At 40.9% G+C, this 21,221-nt stretch overlaps 2 protein-coding genes and 1 long non-coding RNA gene across 4 annotated transcripts; 2 read left to right on the forward strand and 1 right to left on the reverse strand.

The window, feature by feature from the left end:
* The first annotated feature begins 400 nt into the window (after window positions 1-400).
* On the forward strand, window positions 401-4,729 carry LOC105972503 (uncharacterized). Its single transcript, XM_088815121.1, has one exon. The coding sequence runs from the start codon at window positions 401-403 to the stop codon at window positions 4,727-4,729; it is 4,329 nt and encodes a 1,442-aa protein (XP_088671247.1).
* A 2,240-nt stretch (window positions 4,730-6,969) lies between these two features.
* Window positions 6,970-8,129, reverse strand: LOC148771582 (uncharacterized). Its single transcript, XM_088815122.1, has 2 exons — window positions 7,652-8,129; window positions 6,970-7,566 (listed from the first exon to the last, which is right to left on the reverse strand). Exons 1-2 carry the CDS (start codon window positions 7,910-7,912, stop codon window positions 6,970-6,972), a joined length of 858 nt encoding a protein of 285 aa, XP_088671248.1. The 5' UTR covers window positions 7,913-8,129.
* A 7,077-nt stretch (window positions 8,130-15,206) lies between these two features.
* Window positions 15,207-21,001, forward strand: LOC148771583 (uncharacterized). Of its 2 annotated transcripts, none has more exons than XR_016030227.1 (3): window positions 15,207-16,730; window positions 16,838-20,458; window positions 20,551-21,001. It is a non-coding gene; the product is annotated as an uncharacterized LOC148771583 (long non-coding RNA). The 2 variants fall into 2 exon arrangements; XR_016030228.1 differs by having other exon boundaries at window positions 16,838-19,377; window positions 20,004-21,000.
* Window positions 21,002-21,221: the final 220 nt, after the last annotated feature.

Raw genomic sequence — 21,221 nt, forward strand, 5'->3', positions numbered from 1 at the left:
CATCTAGCTCGTGAGCACGTGACCTACTTTGCTCTCCCAGCTTCAACACACTAGGTGATTTATTTTTTACGTCATCATTTTGGCGCCGTCTGTGGGAATGCAGACCAGATCACGTAGCCAGCAAGATCCTCCTGAGTCCACTCGGAGAGAGAATGACACAGCTAACAACCTCCCAGTTCGAGGAGGCTCTGGCTTGCCACCTCCTCCACGTGCTCCGGATCCACCACGTGAGGTTCAGGTGATTCCCCCTCGGGATCCACCACTCGCCGATCCTCCACTACAGGCTCCACCTCTACCTGCTTCTCGAACGGTTCAAATAACCGAGGAGGCACTCCAACGAATGATAACAGAAGTTTCTACTCGCGCCGCCACTGATGCGGTGGCGCAATATATCGCCACGATGGCAGCAAATGCTCCCCCCGCGATCCCAGCTAACGCTCCCCCCGTAATCCCAGCTAATGCTCCACCCGCAATGCCACCCAGGGTACAGCAACCGGCCCAGAACAATGACGATCGGATAAGTGTATCCTCATCCACCTCAGATCCAAGATCCCGGATGCAGCTATCTACCAATCACAGGGAGCCACAACCTAGACAACAACGCCACCATTCGCTCCAACGGGGTGATGCGTCTCTACGAAGAGCTCATCTCTTTAATGAAGGGGAAGACGAGATAAAAAGTAGAGTATCTCGCCAAAACCAGTTCCGCAGATTGAACAATCCAATTGACGGAAGAGCGCCAGTCCCAACAAGGCGCAGTCCTTTCACCCTAAACATCCTCAACGAGGTATTGCCTCAAGGAGTGAAAGTCTCAGGCTTACCTCAGTTCGAAGGAACTACCGACCCGCAGGAACACATAGAGAAGTTCCACGCTATGGCAGACCTATATGGCCCGACAGATGCAGCAATGTGCAAGATGTTTCGCACCACTCTATCCAAGAGAGCCATGAATTGGTTCAACGCTCTGCCCACAGGATCAATTGACACTTTCGCTCAGTTGTCATTGCGTTTCACCAACCAATTCGCCATCAATAAGCAATATGCTAAAACTCCAGCACATCTCTTCTCTATCGTACAGAGAGACAATGAAACACTCCGCAACTACATCAGGCGTTTTGTGGAGGCTGTTCATGAAGTTCCCAGTGTAGGACAAGATATGCTCTCAGGGATTATGCAGCAAAACCTGAAGTCGGGTAGGTTCAAAGAATCTATCGCAGGAAGACCTCCTGGCAACTTAGATGAGCTGTTAAATCGAGCTGAAAAATACATACGCATAGAGGAAGCTTCTGCCAATGCTCCTCCCAAGAGGAAGAGAGAAGATGAACGCCCGGATATTAGGAGACGAGATGATCGACGTCCTCCACCCCCGCCTCAAGGCCAATCATCTTCAACTTATAATCGATTCACTCCACTCAATACTCGTCTCACTGAAATACTTCATGTGATTGAACAAAAAGGTCTGGCAGAGCCTCCACGCCCAATGCAACCTAATGCAAAACGAGAAAAATCGGATCGCTATTGTCGATTCCACAAAGATAAAGGGCATACTACCGAGGAATGTGCGCAACTCAAATTGGCGATTGAGAGGTTGATCAAGCAAGGCCACTTGAGCGAATACATTGATAAGCCTCGAAATAAGCGCCGCGATGATCTTCCACGCCGAGATAACAATAGAGATCAACAACAACGACGAGAGGAGGGGGGTCATCGGCGCGACCCATATAACAATGATAACCAACCCACCCGAGGAATCATCTCTTTTATCTCCGGAGGACCGGCAGGTGGCGACTCACAAAATGCGAGACGCACCCTCGCTCGATCAGCACGTATGAATCAAGAACATGCTTCTCCATCCGCATCCGTCTATCAAATACGAAAACCTGATCATGGCATAATCTTCAACTCCTCGGACCTTGAACGTCCAGATGAAGATCATGTCGATGCGTTAGTGATAACAGCAACGGTGGCCAACTTCATAGTTAAAAAGATATTAGTGGACGGTGGGAGCTCAGCCGACATTATGTATCTCCACACATTCAAGCAGCTAGGCATAGACAACGCACGGTTCAGTCCCATCACTACACCACTGAAAGGATTCACGGGAGAAGGTGTTTTATCCATGGGGGAAGTAGAGTTACCCATCTCCTTAGGAGAAGATCCTTGTCGAGTGACGAAAATGATAAAATTCCTTATCGTCGACAAACCATCCCCTTATAACATCATCGTGGGAAGGCCCGCGATCCATACATTCAAGTCTGTGCCTTCATCTTACCACCAAAAGTGGAAATTCCCCACTCCTTACGGGATGGGAGAGGTACTTGGAGATAGGCGTCTCGCTCGAGAATGTTATGCAAGAGCTCTACGTGAACCATCTAAGAGACCTATTCCTCTAGGGAAAGGAGACGACACCCCGAGACAAGATAAGCGAAAATGGGTCAACGCAGTCATCGAAGCTGATAAAGAAATCCTAATCAGCGTACCCGACGACACCGCCAAGCTAGCCGCGGTTGAAGAGCTCAAATTAGTAGAACTCATACCCGGAGATAATTCTAAGCTTCTCCGCATTGGCTCTGATCTAGATCAAGAAGTGGAGAATCAGCTAGTTAACTTCCTTAGGCAAAATGGAGACGTATTTGCTTGGAAAGCTCAAGATCTAACGGGAATTCCTCCGAAATTAGCATTGCATCGACTAAACGTTGACAAAAGATTGAAACCGGTCAAGCAACGTAAAAGGACTTTCGGTCCTGAGCGCAACAAACATATCAAAGAGGAAGTGGCAAAACTCTTAGATGCAGGCCACATTAGATCGGTTCAGTATCCCGAGTGGTTATCCAATGTGGTATTAGTACCTAAACCCGGAGGCAAGTGGAGGCTATGTGTAGACTTCACCGACCTCAACAAGGCATGCCCGAAGGATCCATTTCCCTTACCAAGGATCGACCAGCTCATAGACTCAACCTCAGGGTGCGAACTTCTCAGCTTCCTTGATGCATATCAAGGATACAACCAAATATTGCTCGCCCCAGAAGATCAAGAGAGAGCTAGTTTCATTACTGACCAAGGCATCTATTGCTATCGAGTTATGCCGTTCGGTCTCAAGAATGCAGGAGCTACTTACCAACGCCTGGTGAACACGATGTTCGCGGACTTGATTGGTAAGAACATGGAAGTGTACATTGATGACATGCTTGTCAAGAGTATTAAAGTCGCGGATCACCTAACCGATTTAAGTCAATGCTTCTCCATCTTACGTAAATACAAGATGAAGCTTAATCCCCTAAAATGTTCTTTTGGAGTTCGAGGCGGAAAATTCTTAGGGTATATGATATCACAACGGGGAATTGAAGCCAACCCAGCAAAGATTGAAGCTATCACCTCCATGGCCCCTCCCACATCGATTAAGAAGGTCCAACAACTTAATGGTTGTTTGGCAGCCTTAAACCGATTTATATCCCGATCGGCTGATAAGGGTCTTCCTTTCTTCAAGATACTAAGAGGTGGGAAAAAGTTTGAGTGGAATGAAGACTGTCAAAGAGCTTTCACAGAATTGAAAGCATATCTCACTTCCCCACCTCTACTAACGAAGCCCCAGCTGGGAGATACTCTTTTCCTATACTTGGCCATTTCTGCTGATGCCATTAGCGCAGTGCTCATTCGGGATGGTGAAAAAGGTCACCAACCGATATATTACATAAGCCGAGCTCTCCAAGGCCCAGAGCACCGTTACACCAATATGGAGAAACTTGCTCTCGCGCTCATCAATGCAGCCAGAAAGTTACGTCCGTACTTCCTGTCGCACCAGGTGATAGTTCTCACCAACTATCCCCTTAAACAAATATTGAGAAGTCCCGAGACTTCCGGACGATTAGCTAAATGGGCTATAGAGCTAAGTGAATATGGGGTTGAGTTCAAACCACGCCCAGCCATGAAAGCTCAAATCCTAGCAGACTTTGTAGTAGAGATGACTACATCGGAAGAGAGCACATCCATACCCACTTGGGCCATCAATGTTGATGGATCATCTACCACTACAGGAGGAGGCGCGGGTATTGTACTAACAAGCCCAGATGGCGATGAATTCGAGTATGCTAAACGGTTTGATTTCAAAGCCTCCAATAACGAAGCCGAATATGAAGCTTTGATCGCTGGTATCCGCCTCGCTTTATCAGCTGGAGCTCGCAAACTCATAGTACACAGCGACTCCCAGTTGGTGGTCAACCAAGTCCTTGGGAACTATGAAGCCAAAGAAGAATCCATGGCAAAGTACCTTGCTCTTGCACTTACCCTCCTCTCAAAATTGGATAGCTACGAGATAAAGCAAGTACCACGAGCCAACAATATTGATGCAGACAAGTTGGCTAGACTTGGTAGTTCCATGGCAAGCATTGGAAGCCGGAAAATCACCCTTCTCACGGCTTCCCAACCAGAAATAGTCTCCACCGACGGAGTGAATTGCGCTGAAGAGAGCGAACCCTGTTGGATCACCCCCATTACAAACTATCTCAAAAGCGGGGAACTTCCGACTGACATCGCCCAAGCGAAGAAAATAAAGGTAAGGGCGGCCCGTTTCCTAATGATAGGTGAAGATCTCTACAAGCGAGGGTTCTCCTCCCCCTATCTTAAATGCCTTAACCCATCAGCAGCAGACTATGTGCTTCGGGAAGTACATGAAGGCATTTGTGGTAATCATTTAAGTGGAAGAAACTTAGCTCTCAAAATATTGAGATAAGGTTACTATTGGCCCACCATGCATGAAGATGCGAAAAAACTAGTGCAGAGATGCAAGCCTTGCCAAGAACACGCTAACATCCTTCATCTCCCCGCAGCATTGATGCAACCGATTGACAGTCCCATACCTTTCGCTCAATGGGGAGTTGACTTGGTCGGTCCTTTTCCACCAGCAACAGGAGGACGCAAGTTCCTCATTGTAGCTGTAGATTACTTCACCAAGTGGGTAGAAGCAGAACCTTTAGCTCGCATTCGAGAAGAAGACGTCATCCAATTCCTTTGGAAAAACATTGTGTGCCGCTTCGGCATTCCCCGTTCCATTATTTCGGACAATGGAACACAATTTTGTGGAGACAAAGTCAAGAGTTGGTGCCTTGGCTTATCTATTAAGCAATTCTTCACTTCGGTGGCAAACCCCCAAGCAAATGGTCAAACTGAAGTAACCAATCGCACGATACTTCAACATCTCAAGACAAGGCTTGGAAGTGCCAAGGGAAAGTGGGTTGAAGAATTACCCAATGCTCTGTGGGCATATCGAACAACCCCACGAACAGCAACAGGAGAATCTCCATTTAACCTAGCTTTTGGAACAGAGGCTGTAGCACCCGTAGAGATTGGCGAACCCTCTTGGAGAGTCATCAATTATTCACCAGAGGAAAATGAAGAAGCAATGAGGGCTAACCTCGATCTCGTCGACGAGCTAAGAGAGATTGCATCCATCAGACAGCAAATGTACAAGAGTCGCATGGCGAAAGTTTATAACTCCAAAGTCCGCCCTCGCTCTTTCCAAGTAGGAGATTTAGTTCTCCGCAAAGCCGAAGCCTCACGCCCAATCGGTAAACTCGACCCGAAGTGGGAAGGACCATATAAAATCACACAAGTGATTAACAATGGAGCATATCGTCTCGAGAACCTCGACGGACACCCTATACCCAGAACCTGGAATATAGGGAATCTCAAAAGGTTCTACGCTTGAGGTATACATCCATCTTAAATCAAATTTGTTTAAGTTTACGTCTACATCTTCCTCATACGAAAGTCGCCTTGCAGGCTTCACAACCTTCCACGTCTCTCTTCATGCAAAAATGTGTCTAAAGGCTCGAGAAGGGACTTCATAACGAGGTGTGTAAACATCCCTCCCAAACTGGGGGGGCTAGTGATATTATCTACATCAACCTTCCATAACACGTCTCATCATCTTCTTACAGATTAAGAGCCAATTACGAGAGGATGCTTACCGACCACCATTCACCCAAAGAGAGAAGATACTCTGTACTATCTCACTAAGGGTAACACCACTTTTACTAAGTCATATCACAAGCACATTAGTGGGTCTCTATACTAAACAATAACGCCATCTCCTTTGACAGGCAGGGTCGCGCAGCAATCCACCGCAACTCATGAGTTGTTCTCATATCTCGGAATGCGAGGAACAGAAAAAGTCCCAATATTGAGTACGTGATCCCAAATACGCATCACTCCAACTTATGAAACTATTAAGTCTTCAATACAAGTACTTGAATTTTTTTTACCCCGATACTTTTCAGGCAAAGAGACACCAAAAGACAGTAGACATACTACCCTACACCAAGCACGGATGAGCACAAGGAAGACGTGGAAGAAGAATAAAATCTCTTATAGTCACATAGATTACTTTTCAATAGTTCGATTTATTTGTTTTTTACAAGTTATTTCCCTTCGCCTCACGGAAGCTTATGACAATTCGCATTTCTCATTAATGATTAAATCAAGTTTTTACTTTACTCTCAAAGTTATTGTTCATATACTACTTAACCGTTACGACGGGTTCATCTCACTTCAACCCTAAAAACACTTAGAGAAATTAAGATAGTCCATATAGCCTGGCCAGCTGGATTATCTGCGTCTCTCTATTTTGATTTTCAGGGTCCTCATGCTTAAAACGTGGCCATGGACTAAATAATACTCCGACCTACGAGGTCCAAAATAAAGGGCATGATCCCAAAAAATTATAAAAAAATCTTGAGAGACTAATCCCCTCATCAAGAATATCTCGAACAATGCTATATGCAAAACATTAGTGCAAAATCAATGAATAAAAAGAAACAATAACTTTGATAGCAAAATCAACGTCTCAAGGTGCAAACAAATACCAAGTCATGAAGCATGCAAAAATACTAGTGGACATACCCACTTAATTAAAAATAAAAATAAAAAAACCAAGTCTTTTTCTAAGGAAAATAAAAACAACATCACACCAAACTACACTTTACGAGCAGAAGTAGCTTCGGTAGTTCGATCATCTGCTTCCGCATCCGAGGCAATTTCAGTATACTCGACATCAATATCCTCCCCATCATCAGGAATGTCCTCCTTCATATCTCGAATAATCTTCTCGTCAATTCCTCCAACCTTGCGTAAGTACTGACGACACGTCCTAACCAAAGGAGCATAAACCCCAGCTATTGCTCGATCTTCGATCATAGCTCGACAGATATCACTCTTCTGAAAGCGACGTTCCCCTTCTAACATAACCGATTCCTTATAAGCTGCTCCAGCCAAAGAAGCCAAAAACCTCTTCCCCGTAAACTTCTCGGCATCATACTTCTCCTTCAGCTCGTCATAGCACCGATCTAATTTCATCAGTTCAATTTTACTCGCCTCGGTCTCGCTCCTACTAATCTCCAATTCATCAGTCCTCTGAATGAGCAGAGTCTCGGCCACCTCTAGTTTGGTTTCCGCAGCCTCCAATTGAGCCTTTAGCTCTTTCTCCCTTGCCTCCCAACCAGCACGCTCCTCATCATGGGTCTTCTCGACTTGCTCCTCCTGCTCCACTAGATACCTCCACGTAGCTATAAGCTATATCAAAATTCAAACAGAAAATATTAGATTATGGAGACTTATAATCTAAAACGAAAACATATTAAATTAAACAAATATTTACCCGACACATGTCTCCGCCAGCCAACGAAAGCATATGAGCACGACCTTTACCCGACATCCGACTTCGGTCATACTCCCCAACGAAACCCTCAGTCTTCTTCAGCGCGATAGTATGATCGGTCGTATCCCAAAAAGAATCCTTCCCCTCTCGGTTCACCCCATACGTGAACAAGCATTTGCCTGCACCCCCTGGAGGCACATGAGAAACCTCAGGATCCACTCGAGGCCGTTTCGGTGCAGGCACATACTCGATCTCAACCATCTCATCCTTCCCATTATTAACCAATCGATCCAGCTCATCCCCCTCAACATTATGATCACGATCATCTCCGCTTGCATGCGGAGCCTCCACGCGGGTCACTTCGCGCGATTTGCTACTACTTGATTTCGCTTGCTTCAAAGGATCCCTCTTCGCTTGCTTTTTCGCACCTCCAGTAGCTTTCTTCCGAAGAGCCGCAAAATCAATACACCCATCTAAAAAAAAAAAAAAATAAATAAATAAATAAATCATTCACTCACGGATAAAATAGAATAGCAGAGACAACACAAAATAAGGCACAAATGCATAAAACATGTAGACTACACGCAACGGTGTAGGCACCTGACCCTTTGGAATAAGACAACTCGGATCGAACTCCAAAGCACACAACCCCGACTCCTTAATATGTTTCTTCATATTCTTCATTATCTTAAAAGATTCGCATACCGGATTCCAAACAAGGGGAACATCGGACGTCGGAGCCCTTACATAAAAAAATAAAGTACTCCATTTATCCCACTTCAAGTTAATGCTCTTCAAAAATTTTAAAGGAACCCGAGGATGTGTGCAGAAGAAGGGTAAATCACTTGAACGATGTAGGGTAAACAAGGCCTTGAACATCTCAACACTAATCGGTAATCCTACTTCGATCATTCTTTGTCGAAAAGCTTCGAACGTGAGAATCACGTTCGGTGTTAATTGACTATATCCTACCCGAAATTCTTCACATATCTTCAAAAGAGTGGAGTGAGGCACAATCTGCGAGGAACATGTCAAATACGCGACGTATTGGGTATGGAACCCTACGGGGGGTGCATACAATCGTTCACCTTTTTTAGGTAAGAGCATCTCAATATTCCTCGGAGCCCCAACTAGCTGACGAAGAATACCGAATTGAGATTCGGTTAACGAAGTATCATAGTCCACCAAACTCAAATTAAGTGGTTTTATTTTCTTCCCTCTATTTTTATCTATGATGACATCTTCTCGGGGAATATCATCACCATCTCCCACATCTCCATCCGGATTTACATCACTCTCGGATCCCTCGGATCCCTCGGACTCGTTCGCAGAATTCGACTTAAGAGATTCTTCACTATCACTCCCAAAGTCCACAAATTGAGACCGAATACGTCTCCTGCTAGTACCAACATCATCACTAACATTAGGAATACCAACATTTGATGCCAAAAAATCACCCGGAGAAGAAACAAGTTGACGCGCCTCGAAAACGGCCGAAAACGGGCCCTCCACGCGTCCGCACGCGCCCCCACGCGCGCCCCCATGCGCGGCGGACGCGCCGGACGCGCGTCCACGCGCGCCAGACCCCCCCCCACCCCGCGCGTCGCGCGGGTACCCCCCCCCCCCCCCCCGCGCGACGCGCCCCACCCTACCCCCTACCCCTTCCCTCCTCTCTCTCTCTCTCCTGCCTACCTACCCCCCTACCACTTCCTTCTCTCTCCTGCCTATCACCACCCCCCACGTGCACCACCCCTCCAGCCCCACCTACCCCTCCTTCACCCTCCTTCTCTCTCTCTTCTCTCTCCATCCCACTCCGGGCTCCGTGCCCGGCTTCACCCACAAACACCGATCGCGCGGCTCCACTTCGCGCGGAACCGAGCCGCGCGGCTCCTCTCACAACCTCGAGCCGCGCGGCTTCTTTTACTGGTTCCACAGCAATTTCTCCGGATAACCTTAATCGCGTGCAATCGGAACGCGCGGTCTCTTTCTCCGGTGCAAGTTTTTTACCGGAACTCGACCCAATCACCTTCCCTATGGTTCCAAATGTCATCTCGGTCTCTACAATCGACTTTCGCAGGATTATTTTCAACTGTTTCGCCTTCCCCACTTGGGACATATAATTATTTTATCGGTTGATCTTCTCAGCCAGAGAATATATTCTTTTCTACAACGAAGTATATGGAGCAACATAAAAGAGATAGATATATAAAAGAATAAATTTGATTACTCACCCATATTTATTCGGCGTGGTTCTTGATACTCTCCTCTACTGATTTCACAAGGACTTACCTACTACTACTAAGCAAATTTTTATATTTATGCACTTTAAATATAAATCCGCCCACGACTCCGGCACACACAATAATAATAATAAATTATTATTATTCTCCCCCCGTCGACGACACAAACACGAAGAACGAAATACAATTCTACTCTCGACACGATCCGGCACTTCACACCATTTCTCTCCGACATCGACTCGAGAGTGGGGGGCTTAATGATATGCCTATTGGCCCAGCCCAATAGACCCATATTTACTGGGCCACAGGCCCAACTTAATAGCTATTTATACGAAGGCCAAATCACACCCAAAGAAAGTTGGGCCTGACAAATTGATCTCGGCCCAATCAATAAAGTATAAATACAACTTAAATTCATTTAATAAAGGTACGTTATTATTATTCAATCAATTATTCTTGAGGAATTCTCTCTACAATTACCAACTATCTTCATGTCTGACTTGAGCGTCGGAGGGGTTTCCGCCGGATCAACCCCCGGCTTAGATTACGTGTTTTCTGTTCGCAGGATCCTAGAGTAAATTAAAGTTCTCAGGACCATCTAGCTCGTGAGCACGTGACCTACTTTGCTCTCCCAGCTTCAACACACTAGGTGATTTATTTTTTACGTCATCACACCCGAACATATAATTACATATACAGAACATATTTACACAGACAATTAAGAAAATATTAATAAACACTAGGTTTGAAACAGAATAAATTGTTAAACGTTTTTGAAAACCAATTGTTTTCCGTAGATGTTACATATATGAAAAAATTATTGTATGAAAAAATTATTGTCTTAAGATTGTTGGTGTAATTAATAATAATCTGCGTAAACGAAAAATACTTACTTGTTTGTCGAAAAGAGGAATTGTGAAAAACACAAAGAACGATCGAGGCTTGCCAAAGCAATTCCCTTAAGACAATATTTCCAGGCTCTCAACGGTGCACAGTCTCTTCCCAGTTGTCTCCCAAAGTACAACGATCGGTTATCAAATATTTGCACGAATATTCGACCCACGGCGAACTTGAACAACGAACGAAACTATGACGAAGAAAAAGAAGAATATGAAGAACTATCTCTTAGTTGCCGATTAAATTCAGTACACAATTGGCCCAGATTCTGCCTCTATTTATAGGCGGTAGAGATCCATTCGTAGAGGGTTGCAATGGTTGGAAGAAGAAACAGAAAGTTGTGTCTGTTCTTTTCACCGAGTTCAAGCGTAGGAAAATTAATTGGTTATAGGCCAATTAATTAATTTGGTTTTGGCCAAAAAATTTATTATTTGGTTTTTGGTTCAAATAATTTGACTAATTAAATGTCCCCAAAAGTAATATTTGTGAACACATAAACCCAAACTAGTCATATCACTCGATCACATCGAGCGCACATCTTTTGAACTTTAACCATTTACTCAAGACAATTTTCATTCACTTTACTTCATGATTATGATCAAGTAAATAAATGAAATTAATCTTTTCCTAATTTAATTAATATTACTCAATATATATATATATATATATATATATATATATATATATATATATATATATATATATATATATATATATATATGATATGCTTAATTGGCAAGCTCAATAAGCTTACAATTTCTCTATCTACTGGGCCACGAGCCCGATTTAGAAGAACACTATTACGAAAGCTCAATCACCTTCAAATATGGTTTGGGCCCAAGAAATTAGCCTCATCCCAATCGACAAGATATAAATAACGATTTAACTCATTTATTAAAGGTACGCCCTATTATCCGGACAATTCTACAATTCGTATCCTTTCAACTAGTTCTACTATCCGCACGTCTGACTTGAGCGTCGGAGGGGTTTCTGTCGGATCAACCCCCGACCTAGTTCACGTGTTCTCTGTTTGGAGATATCTCAGGACCATCTAACACGTGAGCAGTGATCCACTTTGCTCTCCCAGCTCCTTCTACCTCAACTACTTAAGATGATCTATTTATTGCATCATCATAATTGACAGATTTGGAAGATCAATAATCACATAGGGTGAAGATAAAATCCTAGTGCTTTTTCAATTGATAAATCTTCGTGCTATTTGTTTCTTGTTTTTGCTTGATTTTTATTTGTGTTTTATATTTTAGTTTATTTTAGTTAATCTTCTCCAGATTTGACTGTGTAGGGTAGGCTTGAACATAATTGTAAGAATCTAGCGCTTAGAATTAGATAGTTGAATATTCCTCGTGGGATCGATACTCGGAACTTTTGTCCACTATATTACTTGTACGATCCGTGCACTTGCGTAAAGGTATTTCCAACCAAAAATAGTATAAATAAAAAATTATATTATATATTTCAAAACTAAAATCGGATCGAAAATCAGAATTTTCGATATTTTATATGCGATTCCGATTCTGTTCAAACAATAATCGAAAAAATCGGAAGAAAAAAGGGTTCCAAATTCTAATTTTTTGGATAGGAATCGACGACAATCCAAAATTCCGTTCAAATTTCCACCCTAAAGTACTGATATTTTTTTGGGTTAAATACAAACTGCACCTCTGTACTATTATCAATGTCGTATATACCCCCCCCCCCCCCATACTACAAAATGCGACAAAATTGCCCCTCAAATTAACAATCAACCCTAAAATCTCTAACAATGTTAGTTTATGTAGCGTAGTTACTTTTTTACCTTTACATTTTTATGATATAAATCAGTGTTCTAAATTTCGATCGAGACGGCTGATTAATCGGTCTCCAAGGCGCAGGCGTCCCAAACCTTTACGATTTTAGTGTAAATATTTTAAAAATCGGGTTTTTGCATGTGAGGCGGTCTGAGGCCAACGTTGAAGGCGGGTCAAATTTCGGTGCCAAAAATCGGTCAAAAAGTGGTTTAATTTATTTTTTAATTCAAAATAAATATTTGGGATTTTAATAAAATAATATGAGTTTATACTTTATTTTGTTTATGTTAATTATTATTGTTCCAGGAATGTTCAAGAATAAATTTTAATTCCAAAAATCTACCTTTTTATTTATATTTTATAAGGATTTTTATGTATTATGGTCTTATTATTATTAAACGTTTATTATGTTATTAGGATATATACACGATGGAGATATAACTATGTTTAAATATATTTTTATATATGTTTTGAGTATTTATAAATAATATTTAGAAATATATTATATTAAATTTTAAAAATGATTTGTTTTCGATTTATCACCGATTAATCACCACCGTACCGATCAATCGTGGGTTGATGCCTAACCGCCTCCGACCCGATTACCGCTTTTTACAACCTTGATGTAAATAGAATTTATTACTTGGCCAATTTTTTTACTTTATTATGTAACACCCCGGTGGCATCAACAAGTGGTTCTAGAAAAAATATATCTTCTAGTGTTTGGACGTAAAAGATGAAATGCATGAATTTGGATAATTAGAAGTACGGGAAGCATTTTAAATCGAGAATTTTTTTTAGGCTGAAACGTAAGAAAAAAATCTTCATAGTCTATCTATATATATATAAAAGGGGTCTTAGGATATAGGTCCCTGGTGAAAAAACTTATTAGAACTAAATGACAAGTCTAACTAAACATTTGCTTCACATCCTTCATAATTTTTATTCCAAAAATGCCCTCCACACACAAAATATGAAATTTGCATCAAGTAACAGTTATACTGTGTTTATCATTTTTTATTATTCATTTAATATTTTCATTTTGCATTGAACATTTTTTTATTACTTTTTTTCAGTATTTTAGGAATCTATTTTTTCCATTATTTTCTGCGTACGTGATATTGAAAATTATGAATTTAAAAAAAAAATCGGTCTCAGTCATGTATAGACATCTATAGAAAACTGTAGTAATCCGTAGTAACCCGTAGTAATCCATAGACATCTGTGATAGCATATTTTTAAAACCCTAGTTTCTCCTTTTAACCCTAGCCGTCAGACACCCATAGTAACCCATAGAAATAAAATCGAAAAATTGTGATTCATCCCACCAAACCCTAGATCCACCCACCAAACCCTAAATTCGTGACACCAAAGGCCACCCATCCCCATCTACGCCTCTAAGGATACCACCACCCCACCCACGCTGCCATCACCTACCCGCGCTTCACAGCACCACCAACACCATTTTCGAACTCCGAGCGCCGCCGCTGGGCCAGTGTCACCCTCGAAGCCGCCTCCGCTACGTATTCCATTGCCGCTTCAGATCCACCGCCGCCACCATAGATCTGACGCGCCACCGCTACCCACTTCGTCGGCGCCTTCACCGTAGCCGCCGTCTTCTCGTCCGCCGCCACCCCTGTTTGCTTCTCCAAACAAAAAACAAAACTAGTCCAAAGGGACAAAGAGAGGGGGAGAAAAAGAGAAAAAAAGAAGAGAGAGAGAAAGAAAGAAAGCGATGGAGAAAGGGAGAGAAAAGGAGAGAAAGAAAGAGACGGGAGAGTGAGGGGATAGAGAGAGAATGAGGGGAGAAGAAATAGAAATAAATTTAATTAAAAAACGTGAATGAATATGTAGATTAAAATATTTAGGTTGGTAATTTAGGGATAAAAAAAATTTAAAGATGTATGTCATATATTGTTTTAAATTAAGGATTTAATTAAAAGATTGTATTTGAACTTGTTATTTAGTTCAAATTAAGTTTCATTTGAGGGGCTTTTAGCATATTACCCCTAATTAATAACTTATTTACCATATAATTTCTATAAATTAAAAAAAAAAAAAAAAAAAAAAAACTTATTTACCATATAAAACTAGTCATAATTGTACTCAAGACTCAAGAGTCCAAAGATTTTGGAAACCGTCAAAAAGTCAAACTCACAAAGCAAGGGTGAGTGAAATTCTGGAAACGTGTGGAGGTCAAGAGGTGGCCTCATATTTGGAAAATAATTAAATTAAAAGAAAAAAAACGAATAAAATACTAATATGCGTAACGGACAAGAAGTTCTGACGCTCGGATCAGATTAATCACAGCCGTCCATTCAACACCGACTCTTCTATAAATACCCATCCCCTCCTAGAACCGCAACTCATTCCTTCGTCTCTCGTCTTTGTTGGTTATATGAGGATTAGAGTTTTGTTTGATTATTGCTTTTGTTTATTTGTCGTCTCCGTTTTTCTAGATTATCCGTCGCGTATCATCGTCGCTATGAAACCTGCGCAATTCAATTCAATGATTATCCGTCGCGTGTTTTTTCTTCTCTTTCGTGGTCCTGATTTGATTTTATTTGGGGTTATTTTGCCGGTTTGACAATTGGATCGTCATGGATTCTTTGTGAGGCCGTCTGATTGTGATTCTGAATTGGTTCTATTTTGGTTATTTTGATCCGGCGAGGTATTAGGTATGATTTTCGGTTATGCATCAACAAGTGGATTATTATCATGGGTTTTGCGTTTGGATTGTGTTTTCTCTTGCCAGGGTTTGGTAATCGGCTGATTTGATTTTTCCTTAACCTCTTTTGAACAAGATTCCTTGTAGAAGAAAGCGCTTTGAATTACGAGTATGTTCTCCTTTTTGTCGTAATTGTGTTTATATGACAATTCTAAGCAGAGTGTCCGGTAAAGTTTCGTCCTTTTGACTGCTATTTTGATCTGCTACTGGACGTTCAACCTATTTGTCTCATCTGAAGAACCTTCTCTTTGATTCTCCTTATGATATATATGTGTAATATGATATTTCTCGACCTTCAACTGTTGCTTTCGACTGTGTTGATCCGCAGTTGTGGTAATAAAGTAAGAACTCAGCTCTGAAACTCCCGTCAGTTCCAGATATTTCAATCTCTCTCTCTCTCTCTCTCTCTCTCTCTCTCTCTCTCTCTCTCTCTCTCTCTCTCTCTCTCTCTCTCTCTCTCTCTCTCTCTCTCTCTCTCCCTCCTTATTTTTCTAACTTTATATCACAATTTTTTTAATGTATCTTTTAAATCCCTTTACTGCTTTACTACTTTATTACTATTTGGTACTTTCTGTTTTGTTGTTTTAGGAAGGTTGTGTTTCATCTTTATTTATGGAGCTAAGCTAACTGTGCAAGTAGAACGAGGATCAGATTTTACTAGACCGTATGTATACCTGGATAAGGAGCTTAAGTACAATTGAATACTGTGGATAGGATCGCCAATTGCTTAAGCTAGAGATCTCGGTTGGATCTGATGATGGCAAGATAATTTATTTTGTGATTTAATTAGCTTATCGATCAGTGGGTTTTTGTCAGTTCCAGATTGTATATTCTTATGTAATCATCATCCTTCTCATTCAATTTTGAAATATGACCATATGTTTTCAAATCTATTTGGGTGATTTTGATACGGCATGTGGTATGATGTTTCCTTATCGGCCACTATTTTGTCTATTTTTCGATTGTGTGGGTTTGGATTATGATTTCTCTTGTCCGTTGGTTTGGTTTTCTTTTACGAGATGGCATAGACTTCGAAGGAAATGGTTAAAATATGATTTTTGGTAGAAGAAACAGCTTCAAGTTTGAGTATTTTCTCCTTATCCCGGTTTTGCTTTTCCTCTCGAAAATTGATGGTGGATGTCCTCCCATTTGGTAACTTTTGTTTGTGTATTTTAGGGGGTCTGCTGTAGTTCCATCTTTGGACAGGATAACCCATTGCTTCAGCAAAAGATGGATTAGTGCAGTTGGATCTGAGGTTGAGTCTGATTTACGGACAACATGACGGGGAAGATAATTTAATTTCTGATTTATTTATCTCATGAAAACTTTCTTGCTTCTGGTTGCAAAATGTGTTGATCGGCAGCAGGTAGTGGCTTAGTGAGATGCGTCTCAGATTCTTTGAGAGAGTATTTTCTAACGGCTCCCTCAATTTTCGTATTACTACTTTATACGGTCATATTACTTTCAAATCAATCTTCAAATCCCCTGTTCTTCTTTTTCTCTCTGTCTACAGACATTTGCTACAAAAATGATGGTGGGCCTTCTGTTTAAAGAAAGTTTTTGTTAGTTCCATCTACATTACTCTGGCCTATTGACTACGCGGAAAGATAATTTATTTAGCTGTCCTACCAGTCAGTACCTTTCTTCTGTGGCTTAAGGGAAGTGTCTTAGTTCAATTTTAATATCTGAAACTACATGTGCTATAGGAATGATGAATCTGATTTTACATATATCGTTGGACCCTTTGCAAACCGTTGGAAAATGAGCTTCAGAGTCTCTTATGTAAAGCTACAGATGTGATGGATACTTAATGGGGAATATAATCTAACTTGTGTTTTATCTAAAGCTCTTTCGTGCCTTTCTGTTTGTGGTTCTGATTTGGGTGGTTTTGCTGGTCTTACAGTCTAATTATCGGGAGCGTGTCTTATATGTTTCTTTTCTCTGTGGTGCTGTCAAGGTCTTCTATGAATGATAATTGATCCGGCAAGGTATTTATGATGTTTGGTGATGGAGTGATATGCAATTTAATATCCCGTGGTTTGGATTTGGTTCATATTTTCCCATCCTCGTCTCGTTGTTGGCTGGTTTGATTTTGTTTTCCGCGCGGTCATAGGATTTCTGGAAAAAGGAAAGTGTTTCGAGCTTTGGGCTTTTCTCCGCCTTTTCGTGAATTTGCTTGTATGGCAATTTCGTGTTATGTGTTGAGAAGTTCGGTTGCTACATAGTATGATTTGGGCTGTGTTGAACAACGAGTGGTGGTGAGTACGATAGTGATGCCAAATTTTATATTCTTATGAATCCCTCCATAATCTATTCTTTTTTACATTTCAAATCCTATTTCGTTTTTCCTTTCTATTTGCAGAAACTTGCAACAAAAATGACGGTGGTTGTCCAACCATTTGGTACCTTTGATCCGATTAATCTCAGCCATCCACTCAACACCGACTCTTCTATAAATACCCGTCCCCTCCTACAACCGTAACTCATTCCTTCGTCTCTCGTCTTTGTTGGTTATCTGCGGATTTTAGAGTTTTGTTTGATTATTGCTTTTGTTTATTTGTCGTCTCCGTTTTTCTAGATTATATGTATCATCGTCGCTATGAAACTTGCGCAATTCAATTCAATGTTTATCCATCGCGTGTTTTTTCTTCTCTTTGCGATACCGTCTGATTGTGGTCCTGATTTGATTTTATTTGGGGTTATTTTGCCGGTTTGACAATTGGATCGTCATCGATTCGGGGTCGTTCGTCTGATTGTGATTCTGAATTGGTTTTATTTTGGTAATTTTGATCCGGCGAGGTATTAGGTGTGGTTTTTGTATGCATTAACAAGTGGTTTATTATCATGGGTTTTGCGTTTGGATTGTGTTTTCTCTTGCCAGGGTTTCGGTAATCGGCTGATTTGATTTTTTCTCAAAAAGATTCCTTGTAGAAGAAAGCGCTTTGAGTACGAGTATATTCTCCCCTCGTCATGATTGTGTTTATATGACAATTCTAAACAGAGTGTCCGGTAAAATTTCGTCTGCCACTGGATGTTCAACCTATTTGTCTCATATGAAGAACCTTCTCTCTGTTCTGCCGATTAAGATTTGATTCTCCTTATGATATATATATGTGCAAGATATGATATTTCTCGACTTTCGACCTTTGCTTTGGACTGTGTTGATCCACAGGTGTTGTATTAAAGTAGGGATTCAGCTCTGAGACACCCGTCAGTTCCAGATATGGTTCAATCTTGCTTTCTCTCTCTCTCTCCCTCATCCTCCTTATTTTTCTAACTTTATATCACAAGTTTTTTTATAATCTATTTTAAATACCTTTACTGCTTTTCCTACTTGTTTGCAGAAATTTCCAACAAACATTTTTGTGGCTATCAATTCGCTTTATTACTGTTTGGTACTTTCTGTTTTGTGGTTTTAGGAAGGTTGTGCTTCGTCTCATCTTTATTTTATGGAGCTAAGCTAAATGTGCAAGTAGAACGATGGATCTCATTTTACTAGAGCTTACGCACACATGGATAGTGTGGATAGGAGCTTATGTACACCTGAATACTGTGGATAGGATCGTCAATTGCTTAAGCTAGAGATCCCGGTTCGATCTGATGGGAAGATAATTTATTTTGTGATTTAATTAGCTTATGGATCTTTCTTTTGTTTCTGATTGTGTAATATGTTGCTCAGTGGGTTCTAGTGGAGTCTACTGTTGGATATGATTTTGTCAGTTCCAGATTACATATTCTTAATGTGATCATCATCCTTGTCATTCGATTTTCAGATTTTTACTTCATACGACCATAGTATTTCCTGTTCTTACTTGGGTGATTTTGATACGGCATATGTCATGATGTTTGGTTACGGTTCACTATTTTTTCTATTTTCTTTTATGAGATGACATAGACTTCGACGGAAACAATAATAAATCATGAGAAGACGAAGCTTCAAGTTTGAGTATTTTTCCTTATCCTTGTTTTGCTTATATGACAGTTTTTTGTGGAGTCCTGAGAAGTTTGGTTACCACGTAAGATGTTTTTGGCTCAGGGGAATCGGAGTATCTGGTACATGCTTATAATTACCATGAAAGAGTCTCTACCTGTTTAATCTGTCTCATCTAAAGAATTGCTTCTTCTTTACGCCGTTTGAAGACTCAGTGTTCCTTGTTTTTCTAAAGCTAACTGTTTTCTTGCTTCTGGTTGAAGGCTTAGTGAGATGCGTCTACGGTACTTTTGAGATAGTATTTTCTTATGTCTCCCTCAACCGTCACCTTTTCGTCCAATATTCATATTACTAGTTTATACAGTCATATTGCTTTCAAATCAATCTTTAAATCCTCTGTTCTTCTTTTACTTTCTGTTTGCAGGCATTTGCAACAAAAGTGATGGTGGACCTCTGTTTTGGGGTTTAAAGAAAAGTGTTGCTAGTTCCATCTAATATTATTTTAAACTGACTCTGCAACTCGATTAGTAAATTTGATTTTACAAGCACTAATGTACCCTTTGGACAGGATCATCTATTGCCTATCATCTATTGCCTAATTAGGAAGATAATTTATTTAGGCGTCCTACTAGTATCCTTTTTTGTGGTTTAAGGGAAGTTGTCGTAGTTCCATTTTACTCTCTGAAACTACATGTGCTATAGGAATGACGAATCTGATCTTAAATGTATCCTTGGACCGTTTGCACAGGGTCACCTATCGCTTAAGCAAACGGTTGGAAAATGCAGTTGGATATGAGCTTCAGAGTCTTATGTAAAGCTACAGATGTGATGGAAACTTAATGGGGAAGATAATCTACCTTGTGTTTTATCCAAAGCTCTTTTGTGCCTGTCTATTTGTGGTTCTGATTGGGTAGTTTTGCTGGTCTTGTTTGAATGATAATTGATCGGGCAAGATATTTATGATGTTTGGTTATGAGGTGATGTGCGTTTTAATATCCCGTGGTTTGGATTTGGTTCATGTTTTCCCACCCTGGTCTGGTTGTTGGCTGATTTGATTTGTTTTCTGGATAAAGGCAAGTGTTTTGAGCTCTAAGCATTTCTCGGTCTTTTCGTGAATTTGCTTGTATGACAATTTCGTGTTATGTTTTGAGAAGTTTGGTTGCTACATAGAATGGATTGGGCTGTGTTGATCGGCAAGTGGTGGTGAGTACAATAGTTGTATATTCTTATGATTCCCTCCATAATCTATTCTTTTTACATTTCAGATCTATTTCGTTTTTCCTTTCTATTTGCAGAAACTTGCAACAAAAATGACTGGTCGATCAATCATTTGGTACCTTTGATTTGTGGTCTTTGGGAAGTTATGCTAGTTTCATCTTTATTTTCTAAAGCTAACTTCTGGAATGATGAAAATCTAATTTTACTAGACTTCAGCCTCTTATGGATCATGTGGATAGGTCACCTCTCTCTTAAGCAAGAGACCTGAGTAAATGCAGTTGGATATGATGTGTAGAGTCTTATCTTAAAGCTATTGAATGGATTGAAGCATTATGGAAAAGATAATTGATTTTTTGATTTATTGTGTGCTCAGGGTTTGTCCGTTATATACAATTTGGATGACTGATGGGATGTCGTTGGATTTTTATTCCTTTCTTGTGTGCTAATGCCCCCTCCCCACCTGGATGTTCCATTGGTTTGTCCATTGCATGCAGTTGGATCTCGTGTTTGGAGTCTTATCTTGAAGTTATTAATGAGGTCCAACATAATGGGGAAGATAATCTAATTTGTGATTTTTAATTTCATGGATCTATTATCCCCTCGCAACCTAGGTGATTTATTTTGTCCTGTCTGGTAAATACAGTTGGATCTGAGGCTTGGAGTATTATCTTACCACCTGATGGGCATGAACATAAGGGGAAGACAGCCAATCTCTTATTTTGTGCTTGTACCCCCTCCATCTCTGGAT

Source organism: Erythranthe guttata, chromosome 3, assembly GCF_056151865.1.
Source record: "Erythranthe guttata isolate IM_541 chromosome 3, IM_541, whole genome shotgun sequence".
Taxonomy (NCBI): Eukaryota; Viridiplantae; Streptophyta; class Magnoliopsida; order Lamiales; family Phrymaceae; genus Erythranthe; species Erythranthe guttata.

What these genes read in the sequence shown, in the direction of transcription:
- LOC105972503 (XM_088815121.1), top strand. Translation starts at nt 401, where the DNA reads ATGGCAGCAAATGCTCCCCCCGCGATCCCAGCTAACGCTCCCCCCGTA.
- LOC148771582 (XM_088815122.1), bottom strand. Translation starts at nt 7,912, where the DNA reads ATGGTTGAGATCGAGTATGTGCCTGCACCGAAACGGCCTCGAGTGGAT. An exon ending in CTGGCGGAGACATGTGTCGG is followed by an intron (nt 7,567 to 7,651) that starts GTAAATATTTGT and finishes ATTTTGATATAG; the next exon opens with CTTATAGCTACGTGGAGGTA.